General features: G+C 39.4%; 1 protein-coding gene across 3 annotated transcripts in view; it reads right to left on the bottom strand.

The window, feature by feature from the left end:
• Positions 1-9,835, bottom strand: part of TRPM3 (transient receptor potential cation channel subfamily M member 3) — a 263,950-nt gene extending 254,115 nt beyond the window's left edge. For 2 of the 3 annotated variants that reach the window (XM_085043568.1, XM_085043569.1), the window contains exon 1: positions 9,333-9,830. In XM_085043568.1, coding sequence (XP_084899694.1) covers positions 9,333-9,422 — 90 coding nt within the window. In that variant the 5' untranslated portion in view covers positions 9,423-9,830. Of the gene's footprint in view, positions 1-9,332 lie in introns of all 3 variants that reach the window. The other variant, XM_085043571.1, reaches the window with a different exon arrangement.
• Between the last annotated feature and the right edge of the window lie 3,596 nt (positions 9,836-13,431).

Here is a 13,431-nt window from a genome sequence, read left to right as displayed (position 1 = left end):
CATTAGAAAGCATTGGTTTTATTACTATACAAAGAAACAAGAAGAACATTTCTGCTGTGCAAACAGAAAGGGACTGAGCTCTCCCTAAAGCCTCCCTGAAGACTGGGAGTTGTTAGTCAACTCACGTTCTTGAAAAGTCAGTTAAATCAGAAAGATGTTGTAGGCAATTTAACAGAAATGTTATTCAGTGTCTTCAGGACACTGAAGTGAAGGAGGCTTGTGATACCTTCTGTTTCCTCAGAGCCCTTTCCCAGTTTATAGAGCTAGGATTAGAATGGAAGATTGAGCAGGAGTCTCACACATCCATGCTGATATCTTTTCAGTAAGATACCTGACATCTAGAGAAAGAGTGAAAAAGATGAGCAGCAAGGGACTCTCAGGCTAACTTCTGTTAGTTACATCCTTCTGGAGGATGTAGCAGAATAAATAATCTAATAATCTTTATTGGAAGATAACAGAGAACCATATGTCATGAGCTGATCTATTAAACTAGCCAATTTCCAAACACTGCACAAGGATTTTTTAGCCATATCTGTTCGCTCTGCCCATAGTGGACAAAACAAGAATTCACAGATTTTAAGTGCAGCAAGAAAGATCCAGGCAGGCACGTCAGAATCATATTTCTCATTGCCCAGGTAGGGTGACAGTAAAAGATTGCCTGTGGGAGTTGTGTATTTAGGAACTTAAAAAAACCCCACATGTAAGGAATTATGCATATTGAAGTAGTCCTCCTAGTGGCAGGGTCGAATAAGCATGTCTCTTTTCACATCATATCTCAATTTATCCTGGTCTCACAGAAGAAACTAAGTGTAGGACCTCTAAAAAGTTGACAACATATTCTTATTTAAGATAAATTTGGATTTGAAATGAATAATTTAAAAAAGTACATGGCTTCCTAGCAGTATCACTTTGCAACCAGCTGTATTGAGGACAGTACAAAATTAAAGCCATCATATCCAAACCCAAAGGGATACCTTTAGCTACTGCTCTGCTTGTTTAACAAGCATTTTGGGCAATCTTGATACCTGATATACCCATCCTTCAGCCAGAGGGACTAGACCTCTTCTTTGGCTGGCTCAGTCAAGCTGGATTGCATGTAGCAATTAGGTTGTCACCATTATTGCCATCACAACCTGGCACCCCTATAGCTCTTGTGAGCATGGGCTAAGCAGACAAAATCTTAAAACTTCTTTGAGTGATGCAGTTCAGGAAAAGGGCCAGCAGAGAGTGGGCAGAACTGTAGGGAGAAAAAGACTGAGAAAAGCTGTATTATGGCTGGACTGTGAAGATCTTCACAGCTTTAATGTGACAGTGCACAATTTACATCCAGAAAAAACACAGTTCATCACACCTATTCATTTCCAGCATAAGACACCACCTAATAATTTGAAGTACTGAACGCAAAAGATTAATAGGAATGTATTTGGAAAATGCCTTCTGCTATTCAGAACAGTAAGAAAACGCTACATACAATCACAGAAAAGTCAGTCTCCAAGGTCCTCAGGTTACCCTGCAATTAGTTTCTCCAGTTGTTTTGGTCTGTGTTTTCAAAGATGAACATCCAGTCACTGCACTGCAAAACAACTGTCATATCATTACAGCAGACCCAGCAGCAACCTGCCACACCAATTCAATACACCAGCAAGTTAAAAATGGCATCCTTCTAAAACAAAACAATGCATCCTCCCTAAATTCTTAGTTATTATTCTCAGAAGTTGCTATCTCTACTGTCTGCATTTACAAGCAACAGGTGAAAAAAAAGGTAAATGAAAAACAATGTTTCACTCAATCACCTTCTCACTAATGTAAAGTCAGCCTGATGATTGTTTTAATTACATTATAGAATACTGATATTTTCTTCAGTAACTTCCTTGACACTATTAAAAGCACTTTGTCAGACTGTTTCATGCCATTATATTACTTGTGGGATCAAAGATATATTTGATGAAGTGATTTTATTTCATGCTTTATTACCAGCTTTGACATAAATTTCCAGAGAGCCCCAAGGGCATTTCTTTAACACTGTAGCATAGTCTCGTTAGCAATTCAGGTGGAATAAAACCACTCAGCTTCACTTTATGGTCTTGTGCCCTGAATTTTTCACATGGCAGCCTCTCAAACGTAAGGAATAGTATAGCAGAACAACATTTAGATCTTATGCTCTTAACCAAGATTCTACTAACACATTGTACCTGTAACCTCTTGATTGTATGATTTCATGATTTCTACATTTAATAGCATTTTGCAATTATTTTAAAACAATGATGTGTTCAGAACATGTCTTAACTTTTTTTCTTCTGTCCTATTAATATACATAACCCCCCCTACTTTTTATTATTTTTATTTCTCTGTAAATGACTGTAAATCGTCTCTCATGAAGTCACAAATTTTCAATCTTGCATTTACTTTCTGATAAGGAAGTTTAATGCAATGTTTCATATATTATCAATTAAAGGCCAGTGGGAAATTGCACTACTTGCCACCTCTTGTAAGTACCCATATCTGAAGAGGCTGAACCTCATGAGAAGCAGAGATCAAGCCAAAACCTTCTGTGTGCAGAAAAAAAAAGTAAAATCCTGGAGTTCTTCCCTGATACTTCATCTTTGTAACCAGCTGGCCATGTGGCATAGAAGACAAAACCTCACTGCACTAAGATGAAGGCAGATACACTAATGAAAACTGAGTTTAGAGACAGCACTGAAAATAATATTGAGGTGCTAGAGGATAAAAACCTGTAGCAGTTGCAGATTCCTTATTTTAAACAGCCAAGTATTTTTCTACTTTAGCTACTGCATCAAGACAGAAAATTTAACATATTTTCTATCACTTCTGGTTTTTTGAAAAGCACTCACACAGTAGTGACATACCTAGAAAGAAAAATCTTTTGGTTTTATCCCCTAATATTCTCTGGTTTAAATTAAGAAACTTTACATTCACAGAGCCTTTTCCAACCTGAAAATCAAAACTCTTTTTCCCATTTACATGACATTAGAAGACTATAGCCTCTGCCATCAAAATGGCACTGATGTGTCTACCTCTTTCATGCAGGTTTCTCCATGGAAATATGACTTCCACCACTACACTCCTTATTTTTATCCCTCATTCCATTTTTTCTTAATTGGGAATATATTCCTTGCTGTGGAAACTAATTTGGTTCTACATCTCTTCCAAGTCAGTGGCCATCAACCCAAGTCATACTCATGGAAAAGATTCAGTCAATAAGGCAAACAGCTAACAAGCTCTGATTCACCTTGGATCACATAAAAAATGTACACTGCACCAAAGAACTAACCAAAGTGTTCTTTACATAAAATAGAAAAATCATTAGCAACTTCCACATTTCATTGCCTTTCAGAAGAAATGAACTGGCATCATCTGTCAGAAAATCCTTACACATGAACATGCCCAGTTGCCACATTAAAGGGATCAGCTCATCTCACTGCTGATGAGAAGCATGATTTCAAGAACTAAGCATCTTTTAAAAATGTGCCACCTCCAAAAGGCATATTATCAGTTCTTCAACCTCAGCTGTGAAATGTCATCACCATTCTGCCATTACTTGGTTATGGAATGTGAAGCACCAGAGGCACAGCTGACAGCTGAGCAGAGCAATGCAAGCACACCCATGTGAAGGCGTTATGAAGCTACATTGCAACACCCATTGCTCCTCTGATTTGGGGTGTAAAATGAATTTTTTTACATTACATTAAAGCAGGAGACTGCAAAGACACAGCAATGCCCTAGCCCCAGGTCTTTTCCATGCCATCCTTAAAAGGTGAAACTGATGGCACAAGGAGCAGAACTCAGAACAGAAAGCTGAATAATTTTCTTTGCTGGAAACATGGCTTTTGTGCTTCTAAAGACAAATAACACACCCCAGAGAATCTGTGAATCAGCATCAGAAACATGCAACGTGTATATGCATATAAAGGTGGTATGTACAACTATGTTCCTTCTGACAGGAAAAAAGAAGTTTATAAAATAATTTCTTTCTGAATAAAATTTACATGCACACATAAAACTCATCTGTATTTCACACCATATGCAGCATCCCACCATAGTCAGAGGTGTAACTAGCGTTTCAATTTGTAAATTTATAAAAGGATTGTCACACTGACTGATACTTTCTCCATGCCTGTGTGTTACTCAGTCTGCTCTTAAGGGCTTCCCCAGGTGCATCAAATCCTCCTGAAGGGTGCACAGTGTTGGCTCATTCATCATTACAATTCAAGTCAGTTTTACTGCTGGTCATGTGCATACTACTTTCAAAAACATTTGGTATACCCTCTCAGTAATGATAACTGTATGCCTTAGGATCTGTTTCAAGAACCTCAAATTTGCAGTCAAGACTTAGTAAACCTGTCCTCTCATTTTCTTGCGGTTTGAAAGATGCATACTGAAAATTAACTAAAATAATAATCAGAATTCTTATCCATTAAGCAGTAATAATAGAAGACCTCACTGCCAAACAGACATCAAAAGAGTAGTGAAGAGAAAAACCCCAACATTTAGACTACCTTTGTGTTTAGATTTTTGCTCATTTTCTCATTTATAGTGAATAAAATAGTATAAAAAGCTTATGCTTCTGTTTTTGAAGACCATAACACAATCTAACAGTACCCTATCATGATTATGGCACACAAATACACCTTACAAGTATTTTTAAAAATCCTTTATCAAAAGCATCTCTCCTGACATATAGGACTATTTTATCAGTCCAATGACCTTTTTTTTTATTTCCCCAATACATTTGAGAAATAAAATTACCTTCAAAAGATACAACTTTCTCCTCTCTTACAATCACTTTTTCTCACAATAGGGGCTTCAGAAGTATAAATATTTATTGTTTTATAAAGAACACACTTCATTCATCCACCATTCTGGAGAAGAATATTCTTCACTCAATTTGTCAAATCAAGTTTTAAAAAATTATCCTGGAATAAAACTACATTTGGCAATCAAATAGCAATGCAATGTTAGTTGATGTAAGCCATTGAACAGTGTGTTATTTCACCATGTACCTAAATAAAGCCTGCCTGGTATTTCCCAGTGTTTATTCCTGTAGACACCTTCTTTATGGACATAATCAAACTTGCTGTAGCAGGAGAAATATTGTCCACCCTTTTTAATCACATATATCAGCCCAGTCAGAATTTCATATGTATGTACTGTCACATTCAAAAGACACTGTATCTCATTCCAGTGAGCTATTTTTCAGCTTTTTAATTTTCTCTTGGGTTACCTTATGCATTCTTCATAGGGCAATTAAATCAAAACAATTAATAAAAAGAAGATCTAGTTTTTCATTTGGTAAGAAATTGAGTGTCTGATCTCTTTAATCTTCCAGCAGTTCAGGAGCTAGGTTAGACTACTGTCTAGGTCAGGTAAATGTTCTTCTTTGTTTGGCAGAGCTGAGCTGGCACTTTTGCTGAGCTGTATGCTGGGAAAAGAATAGCCAAAATATTTCCCCCATTGTTTCTTCTGACTGACTCTGTTTCCTTTCCTCTGGTCCTTCCAAAGTTTCTGCCTTACAAGCCTAGTTATTGGCATGCAAGTCAGATTCATTATGAAAAAATTTAGTAGTCTTATTAAGAAAAAAATAGGTAGGTAATTTGTTGCTTTTCAAATGTTTCATACAGTACTTCTACACTTGCACATCTATAAATCTGTGCTGTTAAAACTTATTGCACATTACAGACCTTTTATTATTCAGTCCTCTTCTACTCTCAGTTTATTTATTTATCTATTTTTCTTGAGTATATTGCCCATTTCTTGATCCCATGGCATGTTATTATACATGTTATTATATATGTTTCAAGCAGAAGTACAACATCTGCAGCCTCTCCTAGGGCACAGTGGCCTCTGAGTGAAGCCTTAACACAATGTCATTCATTCATTCATTTATTCATTTTTTAAGAACCCAAGACATTGTTCTAAAATATTGGGGTTTTCTAAAACTAACCTGATCCTCTCAGGAGAATGGCAGTTCTGCACAAAGCCACCCTTTCTGCCGATGTGCTCAAAGCACTTCTTAGTCATTACTTCAGATAGGAAGGCATTAGGCAGTGTGTTAGCATGTTTTAAGCATATTGAAAGAACTACAAAAAAATACAAGCATGGAATGTGCCACAGAAAGTAACCAGGAGCAGTGAAGGATGAGCTGATGACACAAGTCGTTAAAATCTTCTCCAATAAATTGTTTCAATCTGCACTTCAAATACAGCTCTTAGTACTCTACGTGCCTGTCAGAAAATGAAAAACTGAGAAAATAGGGTTATAAAACCACACCTAAACATGAGGGTACTAGGGAAATGGGTTAGAACAGGAACACATGCCTGGAAGAAAAGCATCTAGAGCAAAACTGGACACATCTACAGATGATCCTAGCTTATCTAAATTAAATGAGACCACTGTGGCCAGCGCTCTATCCAATGTCAATTCATGCAACTGAGCACTGCTCATCCATTTCGACAGAGTGCAACAAGAGCATAACCTACCTGCTGAATAACTCCTTTCAGTATCTATTTAAAAAACAGTAATTTCAAGACAGCACTAAGAACCTTGCCTCCATGGGAGTCCTGTATTTCAGTGGTTATTTAGACCCATCACTGTGAAAGCACTGATGCTACATTTAAAATTGTATCCACAGCATAAGAACTTGAAGCTTTTCATTGAAAAACATGGAATTAATTGAAAAGTTCGTGCTCTTTATCGCAAAGGTCCAGCTAGTGCCACAGTGAATTTTTGTGTGTATAAAAGAGGAGATCTCTGCTCTCTTGTTCTTACAAGTTCAGGAAAAACCTTATCCTTGAACTTAATGGTCATTTAGTTCTTTTGTTCCCGTAGATTAAAATTAAGTATAAAAATGAAAAAGACACAATAATGTTTTATATTTTCTTACTCTAAATAAATTTACTATGTACATTGAAACAGAGTTTGACAATGATAGATAAGGCATACCATATTAAAAATATGCCATAATATACCAGGCTTTGCAAAGTTTATTTTACTACTGAGAGTACTGTCTGCAGAGAAGAACTATATAGAAAAGGGTCTAGTGAATGTCTGCTTAGAAACAACATTGCATTAGCCCTTAAGACCACTTAATCCAATTGGAAACTGGGGAATTAAACAAAATGAGCTTAGATTACTGCACTCGCCTTTCCAATGTTTATGGATTTAGAAAAAGAAAAGTTTCTTCTTTATTTTGTGAAGAAAAACATGAAATAGGAAATAATACTTTGTATACAGGAAAATATTTATACTAGTCCTCTGGTAATGCTACTGTTATTACACTCTCCTTGATTTCACGAGAATTTCCTCAGGTTGGCTGATGGAATTCCAACAATGGGCCCCTGTTACATCAGTCACTTGCTTTAAACACATTAAATAATAAAAGACAAAGATAAGAAGCAGAATTTTAAGCTTTTTTGGGGAGTCTTGAGGATGCTGATGCATGCATTTCCCTCTCCAGTCAACAAGCATTGCTCATGAGCTGACAGAGGAGCCAGAGTCCCACCTTCTCTGCTGTGGTCTTTCCCACACCTCACACACCCTCTGTGCAGAGCTTACTTATCTCTGGTTATTTTCCCTGCTCTTTTTAACTCCACAGGGTCCACTCACTACCTTTCCCTAACAGGTTATAGCTCCAGCTTCAGCAAATCATTTTTAGTCAGCTCTTTTAATAATTAATCCCAATGTTCATCCTTCATGCAATGAAGAGAAGCCATACTCATGGGGCAACATCTGTCTGCCAAAAAGAAATACTGCAGACTACCTGTCCTCATCCCAACCCACCGGTATTGAATACGACAGCAAAACTCCCCTCATCTGAGTTCTCACACCTTGGCAAAATGATATTCTCCTGAAAGCATCAGACCTGTAGAGTTTGCATATTCTCATGACTGTTCCTGGGGCTGGGGGGGAAGCCTTTATAAAACAATCAACACCACTTTCTGATTTGTTCTGTACTAGTTATATTTTGATTTTTCAGAAATCTAAGCTGTATCTTTCTTTTGTTCTTTGGAGATGCTCACAATGTACCCCCCAGCAGCCATACATCTGGTTTGGAAACACAAATATTTTTCTGTGTCCCCTTTCCATAAGGATGTGACAAATACCTGCTATGGTACACAGTGTGGTCAACTGTGAATCATATATACAATAATTATACATACAACATATGTCTGCTGAGTGCAATGTGATACGCTATACTACTGCTCAAGCATGTTGCAGTAGTAAGGACTGACCTAATTTCCAAGCTACTCACACAAAATCAAATGGTTATATCAAACGTTGCCATCTAATACACTGTCAGACTAGCCATGCTTTACCTGGCTGCATATTAATTTCAAAGCCAAACTACCAAACACTATGATGAAATGAGATAAACATTGTAATGAATAAAACATTTTATAAAACAAAGCCTAGAGGGAAATCACTATATTGTTTAAAATTTCATTGTACAACCCAATTAAGATGTTCCAAGAACAAAGAAGACTTTTCAGGTTAATGTAACCTATTTTTTTCAGTTTAATGTCAACTATTTTTAATCAAAAAGTTGATCCAAGGTATTTTGTTTTCCAGCTACAAATGCCTCTAAAACGGCTTCAGTGGGGCACACAATAGTAATGGTACTTGGCATGCTGAGATTAGGAGCACTCCACAGTATATAATTCCAAATAATTTCTTCAAACAGAAAATCATTATTTCCTAGGAAAGCACATTTAAAAACACTTTCAAATGCACCTTCAAAACTGTGACACTTAAATAAAAAATAAATAAAAAAAACAAAACCAGAAAGTTTCACTTATGCTGTCTGCACTGCCAGTCTTTAACTGATCCTATTCTCATGCACAGCTTTTAGCAAACAGAGATAATCTTTTTCCACCCACATATTGCTCCATTTACAAGTTGTTCAGAGTAGTACTGGATCTTCAGGTATTGCCTAGGGGCTGGATAACCCAAAGAACAGATAGCAGAGGGCTGCTCACAAAGGAACACGCCTTAGAAACAGACACATTCCTCATCCCTAGAAGTTCACAGCTTGATAAGACAAGGCAAAGAGAAGCACAGATGATATCCACCGTCCCTTACTTCCTTTTTTAGCCCTTTCACAGACCTTTATCGGCAGACAAACACACTGAATAGACTGCAGACGCACAAAATTGGTACCTTCAGGTGCTCACAAGGGGTATTAAAGGTAGCAAGCAAAATTAATAGTGGAGTTGGGACTATTTCTAAATTAACTTTCCTGCGGCAACCTGCCGTCCTCCAGGCAGGTGCTGGGCGGCAGACAGCGGCTCTCGAAAGCAAAGCGGGTCTCACCCTACCTTAAGGAGTCTGACCGAGGGGAGGAAGGCGGCATGGCACAGCTTCCGGATGGTCCAGTTGAGTGGCCGGGGAGCCTCGGTCTGGTTCATGACTGTCCAAAAATCCCACCGGGCGATCAGCCGCAGACCTGGCAGCGCCTACCGCGGAAGCCTCCCTCCGGGGCGCGGGCATCCCACGCTCGGCGCGTCCCGCCCGCGATGCCGCAGGGCAGAGACTGGGCTGGGCTGGGCTGGGCTGCGCTGGGTTACGATGGGCTGGGCTGGGCTGGGCTGGGCTGGGCTGGGCTGGGCGCGGGAGGGCAGCGGGAGCTGCCGAGCCGTGCCAGAGCAGCAGCGTGCCGGTGGGGCTGGCAGGCTCCGTGCGTGCCCGGCGCGGCCGGAGGGGTGCGGGCGGTGCTCCCGGCAGGTGCTCCGGGCAGCGCAGGGGGCAGGCGGCGGGAATCGCGGGATGCAGCGCCAGCCGCTCCGCTCTGCTCCGCTCCGCTCTGCTCCGCCCGCCGCCGGGAGCTGCTGAGCCACCTGCCTCACTCATGCGCTTCCCCGGGCCAAAAGCAGGGCAGAAGGGGGGGAAATTCCACCAAGCGAGGGAGGGGTACCTGCACCTTCTTTCCCAGGGCATTGTGAGGAAAGGGAAACGGGCATGGGGGAATGTGGGGCCTGAGACTGGGGGTGGGGGGGTGTGTGTCAGTCAATAAATTCACTCTTAATTTACTGATACAATGGACCAAGGAAGCATTTAATTGATCTGGCACAGTATCGCTGTGCTAGTGGCAAGTGCCAGTGGTTAGAAGCTGCACTGCTAGAGCATGAGTGCTAACATACACATCCTGGCAAAAAAAACCCCCTCAGCCAAACCCAAAACAATTCAGCTCACTTGAATATTAAATATGTGCGCTAAATAATTCTATCAAAGACATGAAAACACATGAATTTTAATAATTGAATAATATTGCTCGGGAAATTCAAGTACAGCAAAACATATTCCATTTGGGGCCGTAAGTGGCCTTCCCAGATAATGGAGATGTTCTTAATGGCAGCTCTACAGTGAAAGAAGAAACACCGTTTTCCCACTATTTCTTTTGTAGGTCATGAAGATTACAGGGAGGTAGAGTTAGAAAGTGTAAAAGAAACATCCTATAAAGCAATGGTGATTTTTCATTTTGTCAGTAATGACCAGTTTTTACTCAGATTTTGGATAAAAACACCTGCTTCTCAGTAAAGTTTAAATCTCTCATAACTCGGCTTAGGGACTATACATTCAATTTACTTGGCTAGGATTCACTGATCTGCCATTTTCACATTTCCTTTTAATCCCCATAATGCACTATTTACAATCTCCATTTATAATTTATTCTTAGTATTGTCTCTACCTTCATCAGCAAAGCTGAATAATTCTCCAAATGAGGTGTAAAGAGATGAAGACTACGTTTCTTTTGAACATAGACATACCAGTCAGCTCCTCTTCCCTCTCAGGAATGGTATGAAGGCTCTGATTCAACATCAGGGCTGGATTAAAAATTCTTCTGCCCAGAATGCAATGTCCTAGAACGGAGTGCAAGACTTACTGTGGACCAGAAGAGGTCTCACTTGTTCCACCCCACTGTACATGGCAAAGTTACAGAACCTCAAAGGTGCAAGGACTAGACCATGAGTTGTCTGTAGAATGGAGTGGGTAGGACTGTACCAGTATGACTTAGTGAACACATTTGTGCAGATGAATTGCTGGTTGTGACTGCGAAGCTAGTTAAAATTATACATATTTAAATGCCTCTTGTATGAGCTCTGAGTGTATTTTTTTGTGAAAGGATGAAAAAACCCTTGAATTAATAGTGAAATGAAACTTGAGTAAGTAAATATGATTATCTGAAATGGCTTTTCCAAGTCTGTAGAAACAAGACAAAATTTAACAGGTAGGAAAAAAATAACCCTGACTTAAAATGCATGCCTCTTAGAAGATGTACATGATAACTATTTTCAGCTATAAAGGTAATCATATACAATGATTAAGCTTTTGGAGTTCATAGTTAAAAGAAAGCAAAGGACTCAAGCAAATCAGAAACAAGAACTAACAACACTTAAGACCATGGCTTTCCCCTATCCCACAGCCCCTCAAATAATGCTTAGAACTTTTTTCTACACTTGAAGCTCAGAAAAGAGTTCTTGGGAACCTGACTCAACATTACCTTGTCCCTTTCATGTCCATTTTGCATTAGGCATCTGCCAGAAAACAAAATGTTCAGCCTGTGTGCTAGGCACGAAGAAGACAGAGGAGTCATAGCATGCTGCCCTTCTTTTCAATGAGTACAGTAATAACTCTCTGAAGATGCTAGCGAGCTGAAGACAATGAAGAAACATAACAGATAGCTTTAATAAACTAAAAATAGTGAACCGAATGTATCTTCTAGCTTCCACAGAGCTTCCTGTCTTTGAGATGAGCTCTATCATTGCCTTCTTCTGCAAACAGTACCTTAGGGATGAGAGTTGTTATATGCTGCAGTGTTTAATATACACCAACCTTTTTGCACTGGTGTGTTTTCCATGGCTGTGTACCTTGCCTAGTCATTTGTGTTTGTACAAAGTGAATGCAAGAATGCAAACTTCTGTCAGTGGCAGTGAGGAAGCTCTGATGGACAGGACATTTTCGTGAGATAGGAGCTTCACTTCCTCTGCAAAGTCCTTGGGTGCCTTTGGGTAGATCACTGGAACTCTGCTTGTTCTTAAGGCCAAGCTTTAATTAATTTTATTTTTAATGTGTGTTCCTTACCTGTAAGCAATACTGGAGTGATTTTGAGGCTACTGAGTGTAAATCTGAGGAAACCAAAGCAAGGAGATTTCTTCATATTCCCAGCACAACCCCCCTCCCCTCCTTCCCCCATCCCCCTTTGGTAAGCATAGATGGTGAAGAATTGGGAAGTGCAGCAGGAAATTCGGAAAAGCTTTTTCTTTTTCCCAGAGATTCTGACTGTAATGGTTAAAAATTGTAATGAAAAATTAGGAATATGATGGGGGGTTTTGTGTGGTTTGGGGAGCTTTTCATCACTTCAGTGAAAAAGTCAGAGTTTGAATCTCTTATTCTATTCATGTTGGAAAAAGCAAGTGCTCAGATCAGCTCAGCTCCTACAATCTGAGGCCTATTAGGAGATGCAAAGATGTAGCAGTACCGCTAGAATTTAAGTCCTGCTTTGCTAGATTTAAAAGACAGAGCTGCCACTTTCATATTCAAACATTTTGTCTTTGAAGCATGCTGACTGCACCATCAGTATTCACCTCTAGTTCTTTGCCTCTTGTGAAGGAGCACCTTTGGAACCACAGGAAGGCAAAGCAAATAGAAGACAAATTCCATTGCTTCCTGCAACACAGGGAGATTTCTATTCTTCTTAAAACTATTGTTCCTGGAAAGCGTTTTTTTACCACCTCTTTTTGGATTCCTGCAATCTAACATTATAATAATTTTACGCTCAGAAAGCTCTGATATGATAAAATTTAATACCTTTGGAAATGCTACAGAATGAGAGGTTTCTGAGAAATACATTAACATCCAGACCCCTCTTAGCACATCAGCAATGTCCAGCATTTTCAATTGGAGAGCAAAATTAAACAAAAAAGTACTATAAGAAAACCCAGACACTCCTATCCTGTTCAAATAACAATTCCTTTATGAAATAAGAGATCCTGAGTAAATGAAGGATGGAAGGGGCAGGACCAGGAAACCAGAGAGATGTACTGGTTAGCATGGTGGAAAATCTCTTCTATGTGGCCACTGCCTAACTGTAGAGAAACATCAGACTGAAGAGTTTTCCCTTGTACATCATAGAGCAGAATAATAAAATCATAGAGTCATAGAATAGTTTGGTTTGGAAGGGACCTTTAAAAGTCCTCTAAACATCCCTGCAGTAAGCAGGGACATCTTGAAGTAAACCAGGTTGATCAGAGTCCTGTCCAGCCTGACCTTGAGTTTACCCAGGGATGATGAACCAGCCACTTCTCTGGCAACCTGTCCCAGTATTTTACCTCCATCATTCTAAAAAACTTCTTCCTTATATCTTACATAGATCAACCCCCTTCAGTTTAAAAACCATTGCCCCTTTTCCCATCACAA

Source organism: Lichenostomus cassidix, chromosome Z, assembly GCF_008360975.1.
Source record: "Lichenostomus cassidix isolate B80296 chromosome Z, HeHo_3.0, whole genome shotgun sequence".
In the NCBI taxonomy this organism is placed as follows: Eukaryota; Metazoa; Chordata; class Aves; order Passeriformes; family Meliphagidae; genus Lichenostomus; species Lichenostomus cassidix.
Note: the sequence above shows the minus strand (reverse complement) of the source record. Positions and strands in the feature narration are given on the sequence as shown.